Source organism: Balaenoptera borealis, assembly GCF_965194805.1.
Source record: "Balaenoptera borealis genome assembly, chromosome: 4".
Lineage (NCBI taxonomy): Eukaryota > Metazoa > Chordata > Mammalia > Artiodactyla > Balaenopteridae > Balaenoptera > Balaenoptera borealis.
This window is the reverse complement of record NC_138861.1, coordinates 50,521,581-50,538,916: the sequence shown is the minus strand read 5'-3', so window position 1 is coordinate 50,538,916 and position 17,336 is coordinate 50,521,581. Positions and strand designations below refer to the sequence as shown.

Sequence of the window (17,336 nt, the reverse complement as noted above, 5' to 3'; positions counted from 1 at the left end):
GACCCAATTTTGTTCCTTTTTCTGGCTGTACCTCATTGTAGTTTTGATTTGCATTTCTCTGATAATTAATTATGTTGAGCATCTTTCCATGTGCTTCTTGGCCATCTGTATGTCTTCTTTGGAGAAATGTCTATTTAGATCTTCTGCCCAGTTTTTGATTGGGTTGTGTTTTTTTTTTGACATAGAGCTGCATGAGTTGTTTGTATATTTTGGAGATTAATCCCTTGTTAGTCGCTTCATTTGCAAATATTTTCTCCCATTCTGTGGATTTTTTCATTTTGTTTGTGGTTTCCTTTGCTGTGGAAAAGGTTTTAAGTTTAATTAGGTCCCATTTGTTTACTTATTTGTTTTTATTTTCATTACTCTAGGAGGTGGATCCCAAAAGATATTGCTGCAATGTATGTCAAAGAGTGTTCTCCCTATGTTTTCCTCTCAGAGTTTTATAGTGTTTGGCCTTATATTTAGGTCTTTGATCCATTTTGAGTTTATTTTTGTGTATAGTGTTAGAGAATGTTCTAATTTCATTCTTTTACATGTAGCTGTCCAGTTTTCCCAGCACCACTTATTGAAGAGACTGTCTTTTCTCCATTGTATATTCTCGCCTCCTTTGTCATAGATTAATTGACCATAGGTGCGTGGGTTTACTTCTGGGCTTTCTATCCTGTTCCATTGATCTATATTTCTGTTTTTGCATCCTTTATCTTTCTTTAGGTTCAATTTTCTGTTCCTTCTCAAGCTTCTTGAGATAAAGCTTAGATTACTGATTTTCAGCTTTCTTGTCTAATATATTTATCTAACATTATATATTTCCTCTTAACTACTGCTTTTTGAGTGCTCTTTTTAAGTACTTTCAAGTATTCTCATCCCACATGTTATATGTGTAGTTTCATTATTCAGATACAAATATTTTCTGATTTCCAGTATTATATCTTCTTTGACATGGGATTATTTAGAAGTGTACTGATTTGCTTCCAAAGAAATGGAGATTTTCTCATTCTCCTTCCTTTATTGATTTTTGCTTTAATTCCACTGTGGTCAGAAAACATACTCTTTATTACTTCAGTATTTATTAATATTTGTCATGACTTGCTTTGTGCCCAGGCATATTGTCTACTCAGATATACACTGCATGTGCACATGAATCAAATATGCATTGTGGATTAGTGTTGTTAAGTCAACTGGGTGAAGTTTAGCTAAATCTTCTGTACTGATTTTTTGGTTTGTTTTTCCATCTGCTTGTTCTGTATCAGTTATGAAGAGAGCTTTGTCAGAATCTCCCAGTTTCTGCTTTGTATATGTTGAGGTTGTATTAGGTGTCCACACATTTAGACCTTGTGTCTCACTGTTGAATCACTCTTAGTATCGTTCTATAATGTCCATCTTTATATACTACTTGTTTAAAGCTTATTTTGTTGAATATAAGTATAGCTACATCAGCCTTCTTCTTATTAGTGTTTGCATAATATTTCTTTGTCTATGCTTTTATTTTTTGCGTGCCTTTTTCCTTATATTTAAAGTGTTTCTCTTTTCTCTTCTCACAAGGATTTTCTTTGTTTTTTTATAACCCAGCTGACAATCTTTGTCTTTTTAATTGGAGTATTTAATCCATTTGCATATGATTTATTTACTGATATATTTGAGTATTAGTAATTAGTGGCTTTAAATCCTTAGAACTCTTTATTTGCAGAAGATGGCAGCTTTTAGAACATTAACTCATACTTTTTTTTTTTGGATCTGCTGTTCTCTCAGTAGGGAAAAGTCTTGCCGAGCCATGTTGTCCTCCATTTGAAAGTACACATTTAGACGATTAGAAATACAGTGCTAGAGCCAGTGTGCAACTAGCTGGGAGCCCCTGCTGACAATTTTGCATTTAGCTGAACTTGCTAGAATAGCCTTCCTTTTCTCTGTGGGCCCTACTCTGGGTTTATGTTAGGAAGTTGCTGAATCTTTTGAAGACATGTACGGCAAGCTGTGTCCTGACTTGAGTAGACTGTAGCTGCGAGAGACATATGGCTTCAGGTTTTTGGCAAATGAGTTGAGCCACGTGTACAAAAGTGACCTATGGGACGGCTAATCCATGCTATTGTGCAATAAGTCATAAATTTAATTACCCATGTAAATGTCTTTCTCAGAATTCTGCGCCATTCTCCATCTTGTTTTTTCTCATTGGATTTCCCTAATCCCTCTCCACAAAAAGTAAGGCCACTCTGCTTTTCCTATTCAAGTGGATTGTAGAAATTGCAAAGAACAATACATCTAATCACAGTCTGAATTAGGTTCATTCTGAATTTAACAAAATAGCACTTTAGCAGTGTAAGTTCAGAAACACAAGTGATCTCCAGCTTATAATAAATGGGTTGAGTTCTAGAGTGCAAAAGGTAGGAAACTGCAATCCCCTGACTGTCATGGTGTCTCTGGAGGGTGGGAATCCTGGTTGGGGTCTTTTCTCACCCAGAGTGCACCATCAGAGGGTGCAGAGAGAAGGGCTGGCATGGGGATGTTGGAGGAGCCACCCAGGGAGAGGCCCCTGTGCAGGCTGGTATGATACCTGTTGGAGAGCAGTGTCACTGCCCAGTGGATACTCTACTTAACACTGCCTGGGCTTATTTCCTCCCCAGTGGGGCTGCTGGGGAAGACGGGCAGGACTCTCCACCTGCTAAAGCAGATCCGCTTTTATTTTGTTTCCTATATTGGGGTTTACCTAAGACCTTCTTTGAAAAAAGCCTGTTGTTCCCATTGTAGATCCCAGGTGGGGGCTTCAGGGCTGGGCTCAGGAAGAGTTCCCCAACAGTATTTCTTCAACGGAGTACCTTCCCTGTCTGATGTTTCTTTGAAGCTAAAGACTTAAATTATGTCTTCATGTTCTCTTTTGGTTTATCCTCATCTACCAGGAATGGTCCTTTTTTTTTTTTTTTTTACAGAATGGTTTCCGTGTCTCTTGTCCAATCTTGCCTTTTTGTGGAACTTAGATTTGCACTCCCTAAATTGCCTCATACTGTTCCCATCTTCTGTGTTTGTGCATTCTTCCCACATCTAGACTGTACGCCTCTCAATGCAGATAGTTCTAGGGTTTTTTTTCTCCCTTTGACACTAACGTTGGGCATTAAAGTGGGCTCTGATCAAGAGCTGTTTCAATTCTGTAAAGATTGATCCTCTGCACTTAAATGCATGGTTTATTTTAAATTACAAGTATATGCTTCCTTTAGCTCTCTTAAAATAATAGTGTGAACTTTGTCTTTTCTGCTCTGTTATCAGGGGTCCAAATCCCAGCAAAGTGCTACAGCAGTTGTTGGTGCTTCAACCAGAACAGCAGTTAAATGTATACAAAGTGCTGAAGACTCATCTCATTGAGAAGGGAATCCTACAGCCCACCTTGAAGGTATAACTGGATCTGGAGAGGGAAGGACTGACAGTAAAGAATTCTACAGGAAAGCACCGACAGATGAAATTTTGTAATTGTACAGAAAAATGTTGAAAATGCAATAGATTGAAGTTTTACAGACATGAATGTTTCTTCTCTGAAATTACTGTGAATATTTAACACTTACTTGATCTAAGTTATGAAATAAGTAGCAAATGCCAGGCAAAATATCCTGTACTTTTTCTAAGTGTATTTTCTGATGTTAACTTCCTTCCCATTACTTGCTAGGTTTCATCACTTAAAAGACTTGTGTTTTAAAGAGTCATAACACTATGAGTAAATTGAGGATGTCTTGAGATTGCACCTGGCAGTGTGCCCTTTGCACAAATATTTACTTTTGTAGTCGGAGCTGCTCTTCATTTCAGCAAAATGTTTTATGTAAGGCACAATAGGAAGTTAGTTCTCCTCTACTTCCTCCTCTTTCAGTCTGAAGTATTTTCTGAAGGGCTGAGTTGGATCCAAAAAAGAAAGACTGTCCACTTTTCAAAGAAGTAAGTAATCATTTGCCAGGGAAAAACATGCCACTTGTAGGTAAGTAAGTTTGAAATTCAAAAGAGAGAGGCTGAATTTTCTACCATTATTGGTTTGCCAGAAAGAGCAGACATCACACTCTACTTTGATCGAATTGTTTGGAAAAACATAACCTTCTCAAAAACTTTCAAGAGAAACACAGGAGAATTCTGCTATGAAGAACACATGTTCCCATCCTCCACCCATGATCGCAACAGACAGTAACTCAGGAGGCAGCACTGGACGATGACACGTGCATAGCCCACCTCTCGGTTGAGTTCTCCGCTTTTGTTTCCCTGTGAACTGGTTTCCATAAGTTCTGTAGCCACGAGCATCAGTACATAGGGTAGTGAGTAGGGGTGGTGACTGAGGCAGAGCAGGGGGTGCTCAGCTGAGCGAGAGTGACCCGTCTCTGGATGCGGCTCAGCACGCCTGGGTCCTGGGCACCTACCTCTTGGTTCCCGTGAAGCCCACTGGACACTCACCTGGGAAGAAGCGAGATCTGCCTGGAAACCCAGTCCCAGATTAACTCCATGGTAGCAGCTAATTTTTGTCGCATTCTTCTTTCACATCATGTCAGAAAATCTGAGGCCATCAGCTGATTTTTTTTTTTTTTCTTTCAACAATGAAAATCAAGCAGAAGTGATTCCCACCAAGAACAAAAAGCACACGAATGCCAAACCTTTCCTTTGGTGGACTGGACACTGTAACCAGATGAGAATAAATTTCTTCTCAGTGGATGTAAATAAGCTATTGTTGCTGTGTGCTCTCTACAGCTGTATTTATTGTATTGAACAGTCAGCAGTGAAACCTTCAAATATTGCCTAATGCTCCTTGGCTAAATGTTCAGAGGAAAGATAGATAGATATATTTTAAAGAATGTTTTGCTAATGAAAAGAGTAAATATTTTTGTTTAAATCAGAAACAAATTTCAATTCTTTTATATTTCTGTTCTACTACTCTACTTAAAAAAAAAAAAAATCGCAGATATGCCTGGGTTCCACAGATGTAATCTGTAACTAGCAGCCTCATGTGTACTACATGATTACGGTGGATACAGTTAAAGTCAGTCCCAAGAGTCTCATTTCTTGGTTTGGCATGCACTCAGTTCATCGCCACTGTCAGCATTATTTCACACTATTCCATAAAAATTTAGAATTGGCATTGGAGGTGTTACTACAGAAGGAAGTGATCATTTTTAAAATCAGGCTACCTTCAAGTTAATTTTCAACATTGCTCATATTTACTTGCTGCATTAAAAGCTCCAAATGTAGATCATAAAAGAATTTACTTACCAAAATTTTAAAAATAAAATGAAAATTTTGTAATAGGAACTTATGTTGAAAACTTGGTGAATTGCACCATAAGAACTTGGAGATACGCAGTTCCCTCTGCATTTTTCTTTAAAGTGATGAGTGAGGCACTGCAAAACAGAATTATGAGCACATTACTGAATATATATTATAAAATCAATATTATGGTAAACAAAATATGAAGCTAGAAATATTTGGGGTCACAGTAATAGCTATCCTCAAATACATTTAGAGTTGGGTGTATATTATTCTATATGTAAAAAAGTAAATTCTTAATCTTAACAGCGCTCTAAAGGTTGACGTTTTTAGTGTACTTTTATAGCATGTATATTAAAATAGAATATATTTTATCAAGAATATACTTTAGCAAAGATTGCCATAAAACCCTGACTTTGATCATTTTTATATTTGCACTCTGAAGAGGGTTTAAATTCCAGTGTAGCAATGTGATGGCAGAAAAATGAAAGACTAGGAACTTCCGTTACAGTAATGGCTTATTGTTCCAAATTTGCTATTTGGAGAGGTACTCTAATGGTACTAACTGCTTAGTACAAATGTTTCCTCCGTGCTTTTCCCCTTGTGGTGGTGGGTATACATTTTACTGTCTGAGAATAAAAAGACCACACCTACACGCACACACACACCACCGTTTTATTCTCATTTATAGTATCTCTTCATTTGTAATTTGGTTTGAACAAAGATAGTATCACCTTGTTCAGGGGAAAAGAAAAAGTGGAAACAGTGTATATATACTGTATATGGGTGGGAGATAGATAGCTTATGATATGTGTCAATCAGTTCTCTGAACCTTTTACTGAAACTGAGATAGATAGGAAAATAAAACTGAAACAAATCACATTTTGACTCTGTTGTGCCATTTTCTCTTTGGAGAGGAAACATTCAACTAGTCTTTACAAAATGACAACTACAGAAATATTGTATACTGTGTATATTTCATCACTGATACCTACAGTGACATCTTCAGGGCTGGGAATAAATAAGTTCTGGTGATCACTGAACATGTGTGTTTGTCGAGAGGTGATGTCCTCTTACTTGAAAGAGCACCGAATTTCTAGGGTACTTCTTAGTTTATAATTACGTTATTTATTTTTGTGAATCTTTGATCCAGTCACCACTAGAGCTTTAAGCTACTTGGACAGTGGGTGGCGTCTGTTTTGATGGCCACTGTGTTCCCAGTGTCTGGCTCAATGCCGGCAACTCCCTAGGCCCTCAAGCTTCTGAACAAATGAAAGGTTTGGGGTCTGAAGAACCAACTGTGCACGCTCCCATTTGTGTCTCTTGGACAGCCCCTCCACACTCATCCCAGTTTTCAATTTTGTGTGGTTCTAAGATGGGCTTCATGATTCTTAGTTCCTAGGGTTGTTTTAAGGGTTAAGTGAAAACTCATATGAATGTGCCTTTGTGTTCAACATACAGGAGTTGATCCTGAGTTCCTTTCTTCTTCCTATATGCTCCTCTCCTGTTGTCCGTCTCCACTGGGAAGAGACAGTATTATTGATGGGACCAAACAGAAAGGTAACCACGTGTCTGGTCACATCTGATTTAGGTAGTGTTAATGTAAGTGTTCCTTGAATGGACACCATCATTCTGACCTCCATGGAGGAGATTTCTGTCCTGCAGAAAGTCCACAGCCAGATCTTGCCACTGGCTCCTGAAACGTACTTAAGAGTTTAAAATTCACTCCGTGGGTGGGGGGCTCTATTTGGGAATCTGCATGTAGTGGCTGCAAATAAAAGCAGATCTAGACAATTTAACCAAAATCAAAAGCCTGTCCTACCTTAATTCCATTGTCTTCCTTTTCCTGCACAGAAGGGGAGAATGTTTTTGAATCATCAGATAACAAGGAGAGTCATTTAGTAAGGGCCGAAAAACGGAATGTTATCTGTTGATGGCAAATTGAGTTTCCAAAATGAGCTGAGAGAATACAGTCTAGTCCTCTAATGCGTACAACGGACATGGGTGGTAAAGCAGCCTTGTTGCCCAGAGAGAGAAAATCATTGAGGGACAGCCCGCCCAAAGGTGTCCTCTTAGGGAGAGAATGAAATGTCAAACTGCTCTGTCAAACTTACAGGACGACAGGTTATGGATTTGGGGTTTAAGCTCTTATATCCTCCTTTTCCACTGTGTGTCCAGCTTGAGTTTAATGGATCCAGGTGGTTTTCTATTCAAGAAGGTTCATTGTCAAACTTCAGACAGGACCTAGAAAAGTGATAAGTTTGGAGAACATTCTTGAGTAATCTATTAAGTATATTTTTGATCAGTTTTAATAAATCTCAAAACTTTGTGAAGGAACCAGAGGCTTCAGCTAGTACAGGTAAGATAGACGCATTTGAATCATTAGCAATTCTGGGGTTTTTTTTCCCCAATAGCTTTATTGAGATATAGTTTATGTACCATAACACTGTGCAACTATTACCACCTCGGATTTGAGAATATTTCCATCACTCCAAAAAATTCCCTGATGCCCATTTGCAGTTAATCGTTTGTCCAACCCCCAGCTTTAGGCAACCACTGATTTGCTTTCTGTCTCTATAAATTTGCCTTTTCTGGACATTGCATGTAAATAGAATCATACACTATGTAGTGTTCTGTGTCTGGCATAATATTTTTGCATGTATCAGTACTTTGTTCTTTTTTATTAATACTGTATTTTGCTGATCCATTTACCTGTTGATTATTTGGGTTATTTCCAATTTTTGGTTCTTATGAAAAATGCTGCTGTAAATATTTGTGGACATGTCGTGTGGGCATGTCTGCATTTCTGTCAGATTTCTAGGGTGGAATTCCTGGGTCGTATAGTAAGTTTATGTTTAACTTTTAAAGAAATGGCCAAACTGTCCAAAGTGGCTATACAATCTTACATTCCTACTGCAGTGTACAAGGTTCCAGTTTCCCTACGTCCTCACCAAAACTCAGCTTTGTCTTTTTAAAGATAGCCTTTCTAGCTGGTGTGCAAGGTGGTTTTAGTTTGCATTTCCCCAATGGCTATTGGTGTTGAGCATCTTTTCATGTGCCATTTGTATACCTTCTTTGATAAAATCTCTGTTCCTATCTTTGCACATTTTTACATGTGATGTTTTTTCTTAAGTTGTAAGATATTGTTATATATCCTGGATATAAATCCCTTATCAGATATATGACTTACAAATATTTTCTCCAAGGCTGTGGCTTTGTTTTTTTCCTTCATTCTTAAAAGACAATTTAGAGCAGTTTAAGGTTCATGGGGAAACTGGGGGGAAGGCACAGAGATTGCCCATATACCCTCTGCTCTGCCCCACCCTCCAGCCCTGCCTACCACATGCAGAGCCTCTCCCACTGTCAGTATCCCCAACCAGAATGGTACATTTGTTACAACTGATAAACCTACAGTGACACATCAAAGTCACCCAAGTGCGTAGTTCACATTATGGCTCATTCTTGGTAGTGTACATTCTTTGGATTTGGAGAAATGTATGACATGTACCCATCATTATGGTTCCATACAGAGGATTTTCACTGCCCTAAAAATCCTCTGTGCTTCCCCTATTCATTCCTCCTACACACCCCCAACCCCTGATCTTTTTACTGTCTCCATTGTTTTGCCTTTTCCAGAATGTCATATAGTTAGAATCATACAGTATGCAGCCTTTTCAGATTGGCTTCTTTCACTTAGTAATATGCATTTAAGATTCTTCCATGTCTTTTCATGGCTTTAACTCATTTCTTTTTAGTGCTGAATGATATTCCATTGTCTGGACGTACCATAGTTATTTACCCATTCACCTACTGAAGGAATCTTGCTTGCTTCCAAGTTTTGGCAAAAATGAATAAAGCTGCTGTCAACATCAGTGTGCAGGTTTTTTGACGGACATACTTTTTCAACTCCTTTGGGTAAATACCAAGAATTGTGGTTGCTTGATCACATGGTAAGAATATGTTCAGTTTTGTCAGAAACCACCAAACTGTCTTCCAAAGTGGCTGTACCATTTTGCATTCTCACCAGCAATGAATGAGGGTTCCTATTGTTCCACACCCTTGTCAGCATTTGGTTCTGTCAGTGTTCTGGATTTTGGTCATTTTATAGATATGTAATGTTTTAACTTCCATTTCCCTGATGACATATGGTGTGGAGCATCTTTTCATATGCTTATTTGCTATCCGTATATCTTCTTTGGTGAGGTGTCTGTTAATGTCTTCAGCCCATTTTAAAATCAGGTTATTTTCTTACTGCTGAGTTTTAAGTGTTCATTGTATATTTTAGATAACAGTCCTTTATCACATTTGTCTTTTGCAAATATTTTCTACTAATCTGTGGCTTGTCTTCTTCTCTTGACATTATCTTTTGCAGAACAAAAGTTTTTAATTTTAATGTAGTCTGCTTTACCAATTCTTTCTTTCATGGATTGTGCCTTTGATGTTGTAACCATGATGTAACAACAACTTTAATGTTGTAAATCACTGCCATACCCAAGGTTATTTAGGTTTTCTATGTTAAATTCTAGTTTTATAGTTTTGCATTTTACATTTAGGTTTATAAACCATCTTGAGTTAATTTTTCTAAAAGGTGTAAGGTCTGTGACTAGATTCATTTTTTTGCATGTGGATGACCAGTTGTTCCAGTACCATTTGTTAAAAGACTATCTTTGCTCCATTGTATAGGCTTTGTTCCTTTGTCAAAGATCAGTTGACTGTATTTATGTGCTTCCATTTCTGGGCTCTGTATTCTGTTCCATCGATCTATTTCTCTCTTCTTTCACCAATACCACACTGTCTTGATTATTGTAGCTTTATGGTAAGTCTTGAGGTCAGGTAGTGTCGGTCCTCCAAGTTGGTTTTCCTACAGTATTGGTCCTGGTATTCTAGGTCTTTTGCCTCTCCATATGAACTTTAGAATCAGTTCACTGATAGCCACAAAATAACTTGGGATTTTGATTGGGATTGCATTGAATCTACAGATCAAGTAGGGAAGAAGTGATATCTTGACAATATTGAGTTTTCCTATCCATGAACATGGAATATCTCTCTCCATTTATTTATTCTTTGATTTCACATACAGACACACCTCGTTTTATTGCACTTTATTGCACTTTGCAGATTTTGTGTTTTTTTTACAGATTGAGGTTTAGTGACAGCCCTGCATTGAGCAAGGGTTGGAGCTATTGGAGCTATTTTTCCAACAGCATTTGTTCACTTGGAGTCTCTGTGTCACAAATTGGTAATTCTCGTGATATTTTAAACTTTTTCCTTATTATATTTGTTATAAATATAAAACTAATGGATGAGGAGTTGCTTCTTATGGATGAGCAAAAGAAAGTGGTTCCTTGAGATAGAAGCTACTCCTGGTGAAGATGTGAAGATTGTTGAAATGACACAAAGGATTTAGAATGTTACATAAAGCAATTCATAAAGCAGTGGCAGGGTTTGAGAGGACTGACTCTAATTTTGAAAGAAGTTCTACTAAGGGTAAAGTGCTATCAAACAGCATTGCATACTACAGAGAAATCGTTTATGAAAGGAAAAGTCAATCGATGGGGCAAAATTCATCGTTGTTTTAAGAAATTGCCTCAGCCACCCCAACCTCAGCAACCACCACCCTGATCAGTCAGCAGCATCAACACTGAGGCAAGATCCTCCAGCAGCAAAAAGATTGCAGCTCACTGAAGGCTCAGGTGATGGTTAGCATTTTTAGCAATAAACTATTTTTCTTTTGGCCGCTTGGCATGCAGGATCTTAGTTCCCCAGACAGGGATCAAACCCGCACCCCCTGTGGTGGAAGTGCAGTCTTAACCACTGGACTGCCAGGGAAGTCCCTATACCTAAGTATTTTATTTTGGGGGTTGCTAATGTAAATGGAATTGTGTTTTTAATTTCAAATTTCACTTGTTCATTGCTGGTATATAGGAAAGTGATTGACTTTTTAATACTATCCTTATAATCTGCAAACTTCCTATAATTGCTTATTAGTTCTAGGAGTTTTTGGTCAATTTTTGGGGGGGGTTTCTACATACACTCCTGTCATCTGCCAACAAAAACAGTTTTATGTCTTTCTTCCCTGCTGTATACTTTTCTGTGTCTTATTGCATTAGGTAGAACTTCCAGTATGATGTTGAGGAGCGGTGAAAGGAGACATCCTTGCTTTGTAGCTGATTTTAGTGATAAAGCTTTGAGTTTCTCACCATTGAGTATAATGTTAGCTGTAGGTTTTTTAAAGACAGCCTTTATCAAGTTGAGGTGGTTCCCCTTCTATTCCTATTTTACTGAGAGTTTTTTTTATCATGAATAAGTTGGATTTTGTCAAATGCTTTTTTATTTTTGCACATGATATGATCATGTGATTTTTCTTTTTCAGCTAAATGATGTGATGGATTACATTAATTGACTTTCAAATGGTGAAGCAGCCTTGAACACTTGAAATAAATCTCACTTGGTTATCGTACATAATTCTTTTTATACATTGTTGGATTTGATTTGCTAATATTTTGTTAAGGATTTTGCACCTATGTTCATGAGAGATTGGTCTGTAGTTTTCTTTTCTTATAATGTCTTTGTCTGGTTTTGGTATTAGGGTAATGCTAGCCTCATAGAATGAGTTAGGAAGTATTCCCTCTGCTTCTGTCCTCTGAATGAGATTGTAGAGAATTGGTTTAATTTCTCCCTGTTTGGTAGAATTCACCAGTGAACCCACCTGGGCCTGCTGTTTTCTGTTTTAGAAGGTTATTATTTCTTTGATAGATATAGGCCTATTCAGACAATTTCTTCTTGTGTGATCTTTGGCAAATTGTGCCTTTCAAGGAATTGGTCCATTTCATCTAGATTATCAAATTTGTGGGCATAGAGTTGTTCATAGTGTTGCTTTATTATCCTTTTAATTTCACAGGATCTGCAGTGATGGCCTCTATTTCTTTTCTAATATCAGTAATTGGTGTATTCCCTCCTTCTCCCTCTCTTTCTCCTTTTTTTCTTTTAAGGTAGACTGGCTAGAGGCTTATTGATTTTTATTGATATTTTCAAAGAACCAGATTTTGGTTTCACTGATTTTTTGGTATTGATTTCTTATTTTCAGTTTCACTAATTTCTGCTCTAATTCGTATCATTTCTCTTCTTCTGCTTCCTTTGGATTTAATTTGCTCTTCTTTTCCTGGTTTCCTAATGTGAAAACTTAGGTTACTGATTTTTGATCTTTCGTCTTTTCTAATATATGTATTCAATGGTATAAATCTCCCTCTAAGCACAACTTTCACTTACAAATTTTGGTAAGTTGCATTTTCATTTAGCTCAAAATATATTAAAATTTCTTTTGAGATTTCTTCTTTGGCTGATGTGTTATTTAGAAGTGTGGTGTTTAATCTCCATATATTTTGGGATTTCTAGTTTAATTCCTTTGTGGTCTGAGAGTGGACATTATATGATTTCATTCCTTTTAAATTAAGATGCGTTTTATGGGGCTTCCCTGGTGGTGCAGTGGTTGAGAATCTGCCTGCCAATGCAGGGGACACGGGTTTGAGCCCTGGACTGGGAAGATCCCACATGCCAGGGAGCAACTGGGCCCGTCAGCCACAGTTACTGAGCCTGCGCGTCTGGAGCCTGTGCTCCGCAACAAGAGAGGCCGCGATAGTGAGAGGCCCGCGCACCGCGATGAAGAGTGGCTCCCACTTGCTGCAACTAGAGAAAGCCCTCGCACAGAAACGAAGACCCAACACAGCCAAAAATAAATAAATTAATTAATTTAAAAAAAAAAGATAACACAGGGTCTCAGTTCATTTGCAGGATTTCCCTTCTAATTGCTAGAGTGAAACAAAGAGGGAATGACAAAAACTGCAAATGTGGGGAAGGTCTTAGTCTATGGCTCCTAGCTGATTAAAATCATAACTGCTGAGGAGGAACAGACACACAAAGGATATAAAATTAAAATTTAATAATTGGGAAAATATTAAGTGGCTATGATCGTGCATGAATATTCTATGTGCATATGTGCGTGTGTGTGTAAAAAAAAAAAAAAGATGTATTTTATGGCCCAGAATGTGGTCTATTTTGGTGAATTGCATGGGAGCTTGAGAAGAATGTGTATTCTGCTGTTGTTGGGTGTCAATTTTATCCAGTTGATTGACGGTGCTGTTGAGTTCAACTATGTCTGTACTGAATTTCTGTCTGCTGCATCTGTCCATTTCTGATAGTGAGGTGCTGAGGTCTCCAACTATGATAGTGTATCCATCTGTTTCTCCTTGAAGTTCTATCTCATCATTCCCAGGGTGCTAGTGCAGGCTGTTGCTGTCAGCTACTTTCTTAACAGATACCTTCTTGAGAGTATATCCAAAAGTGGCCTGTCTCTAAATCAAAGAAACATTTTAAAGAGGGCTTGTAGGTGACAGAGAAGGGAGTGAGGGTTGGTTGGTGCTGTTCCCTGAGAATAAAAACCAGTTGGACGCATTGCTGGAGTGAATGTAAAACAGTTTGACAGTTCCTCAACATGCTGAAGATTTACCATATGATCCAGCAATTCCAGTCTTCGGTATATACCCAAGAGAAATGAAAATGCCCATCCACACAAAAACCTGTACATGAACGTTTACAACAGCATTACCTACAATAGTAAGAAAGTAGAAGCAAACTAAATGTCCATCAGGTGGGAAATGGATAAATAAAATGTGGTATATCCATACAATGGACTAAAGTACTTGGTAATACAAAGGAAGGAAGTTCTGATACATGCTACAATATGAATGAATCTCCAAAATACTATGTTCACTGAAATGAGACAGTTCCCAAAGATCACATATTACACAATTCCATTATTCAAAATGTCCAGAATAGGCAAATCTATAGACAGAGGGTAGATTAGTGGCTGCCAGGGGGTGGGGACAGGGAGGAGAATGGGGTGTGACGGCTAATGGTAGCTTTCTTTTGGTGTGATGAAAATGTTCTAAAATTAGACGATGGTGATAGTTGCACAACTCTAAACATACTAAACCCATTAAGTTGCATACTTTGATGAATTTTACAGTATGTTAATTATATCTCAATCAAGTTGTTTAAAAATCTGACTAGAGAATCTGTAATGGTAGGATCTACAGAGGAAGGTGTTCCGGGTCTGGGGAGGGGCGGGAAAGGGCTGCCAGTTGACTCCGCCACTGGGGACCCCACAGCTTGTTCAGGCTCCCATCCTTGCTATCTGATGGGCAGCGCTGAGGGGTGGGTGGCTCAATACTGCAGGGTGGTCAGGGAAGGCTTCCCGTAGAAGGTGACCATTGAGACGTGACTGAAACGGGTGAGGGGGGGAAGCAGAGCACAGCTGGATTAGGAGCCACAGGGCAGAGGTGATGGGCGGGGGCGGGTGCAGGTGTGGCAAGTATTCCAGCAGAGTGAAAGAGGGGAGGAGCGGAGGAGCCCTGCAGGGTTTTAAGCAGGGACTGATGGGATCGGGTGTCTTAGTAGGCTTGCCTGGCCGCTGAGTTGAGAATGGACCATGGCGGCAAAGGCAGAGGTAGAAAACTATTCACTTTGCTGTACAGCAGAAACTAACACAACATTGTCAATCAACTATACTCCAATAAAGACTAATTAAAAAAAAAAGCCCACAGCCAGCCCCCAAACTAAGGATGAATTCACTCACACTGTATGTCAGCAAATGCAAAGCCTGGGTTGGAGTACCCACATTTAAAAGGAGGAAGATGCAAATTAATGCTACGACACCAACACAAAACACAAACAGGCAGGCGAGAAGGCAGGAAAGTATTCACACATGACCAAGAACCCAGTCTGGGGGGGAAACAACCCTAAAAGAAGAGAATTTTCTGGGAAGCCTTTGTATTATGTAACTTAGTGAAAACATATATGAATTCAATAGATGATCAAAGATGAGATGATAGAAAAATACAATGATATGAAAATGAAGATCACGGAGCTAAGAAAACCAGTTGTGGTGACAGTGTCCTTCTTACTGAATTAGACACGGTGAGAAATGGAATAGACTTGCTGAAAATTCGGTTACAGATACTATACATACATGAAGGCAAGCCCCTGGTTTATAGGCTAGAAAGTTCTTGAAGAGGGTAGTTATGTCATTTTTATATCATCCTCAAGGATCAGTGTAATATATATCATCAGGGACATGGAAATTGCTACCTTAGGAGAAGGGAAAATAAATCTACGTGGGTGGATCCAAACTTGAGCCACAAGCATACTCGATAACATTGCTGGAATAGGTCTGTGTTCCTTCCTCTCTGCAGAATCAGCCCGCAGGGCCAGACTGTAATGACCCTTAAGTTTACAGCCAGGCTTCTTAGGTTGACCTTTGCTCCCTGGTTTATTTCTGTCTAAATTAGTTTGCAAAGGAGTGGCTGGCTTTTATGAACAGAACGTGTTTTTAGGGTATATCTTTTGTTTGGAACGGATAGCAGTGCTTGAGAGCAAGATCAAGAAGGATTTGTTTTCCTTTAAGGGTCCTCTGCTCTGGAATGCAGCTTGCAACTTCCCTTTGTCTTTGTTGAGCCGGAAGTGTAATACTGTAGTTGAAGGCCAAGGTTGAAGTTCCAACCCTTTATCTTCATGATAAAGCAGGGCAGGAGGGTAGGGAAATGATATCCTAAGTACATTTTCATTGTAGTCCCCACTCCTACAAAAAAAAAAAAAAAAAAAAAAAGGAAAATGGGACCTGGAAGCTGTTTGTAAAGATCCTTGGCCTGAGAGTCGGAAGTTTAGGGGTAGAGCAGGGAGTTAAACTTAACAAGCAACAGGGCTTTGGGAATGTCAAACATTTCTCTGAGTCCCTTTCCTCTTGTGCTAAATGAGGGTTTGGGCGGCATGATTTCCGAGGGCTCTTTCCAGGCTAACATCCTGCCTGCTGTGTATCTGACTGAAGATGAACTCCCCATCAGTGGCTTTAAATATTTAGGCTTTAGGAAATGTTTTAGTGCACCATTTCTTTTATGTTCATATTTCTAAATTAATGCTACAATATATTGAGAACATCTGGTCAAGCACTACATGTCCTACATATATTATCTGATTTAGTCTTTGTAACAATTCTCTGGGGGCAGGTACCATAATACAAAATTTACTTATGAGGAAGCTCAGATGTGAAGTGGCCTAATATCACACAGTAAGTGGTAGAACGAGAACTTAAACCCCAGACTGACTCTTGGTCATCAGTCTCCTGATCAGTGCACCATATTAGGTAGAACAGTATCCAGTATCAAAGGATTACAATTTGTTTTTTACATTATCAAAAATTTGGAGTCTTGACTAGACGAATGTTACTATAAAAAGACCTTCTTAGAAACTCCAGCACTTCAGAGATGCACTCTTGGTCCCTGTGTGCTTTGGGCTGGGGAGGCAGTATTCCAGCAGATGGCCATGGCCCCAGTGGCGAGGCAGGACCTGGTCTTGCACTTGGCAGGTTTCAACAGGAGCCCCGCTGAAAGCCCTGGGTCTGTGATTAGGAACACTGTTCCCAGATGAGATTCAGACCTGCTGCTTTACAATTTAGGGAGCATCTCACGTATCTTCTCCTTGGACCAGTGCTTCTCAAAGTCTGGGAGTCCCAGACCCCTGGGAGTCCTGAAGACCCTTTCATGGGGTCTACAAGCTGAAGACTATTTTCATAATAATACTGAAATGTTGTTTGCCTTTTTCACTGCATTGATATTTGTATAGAACTCAGGTGCAACAGCAACGGTGAGTAAAACTGCTGGAATCCAAGCATGAAATCAGGCAGTGGCACCAAACTACTACTATTCATTATCAAGCACTCCCAGTAGAAAGAAGGCTCTGTTTCACTTAAGAATGTCCTTGGAGAAGCAGTAAAATTACTACTTTTATTGAACCTTGAACCTTAAGTTATGTGACACAAAATGAGAGGTACCCACAAGGCGTCTGCATCCTGAAGTACAATGTTTGTCTCGAAGAAAAGCACTCGTGCAATTGAGTTGCGGCTGGCCTGCTGCTTTTCTCACGGCACATCTTTTCGCCCTGAAAGAACAGCTGACAAACCACGGTTCTTTGACAGAAATATTCCTGAAATTAACAGAGTGAGCCTATTGCTTCAAAGAAAACAGCAAACAGTGACTGGTGCCGATGAAAAAATGTCAGGTGTT

At 38.9% G+C, this 17,336-nt stretch overlaps 1 protein-coding gene across 4 annotated transcripts in view; it reads left to right on the top strand.

The window, feature by feature from the left end:
* CDS1 (CDP-diacylglycerol synthase 1) overlaps nt 1–6,102 on the top strand; it is a 71,003-nt gene extending 64,901 nt beyond the window's left edge. For all 4 annotated transcript variants that reach the window (XM_082391161.1, XM_082391159.1, XM_082391162.1 and 1 more), the window contains one exon: nt 3,256–6,102. In XM_082391161.1, the coding sequence (XP_082247287.1) occupies nt 3,256–3,385 (130 nt within the window). In that variant the 3' untranslated portion in view covers nt 3,386–6,102. The remainder of the gene's footprint in view (nt 1–3,255) is intronic.
* Nucleotides 6,103–17,336: the final 11,234 nt, after the last annotated feature.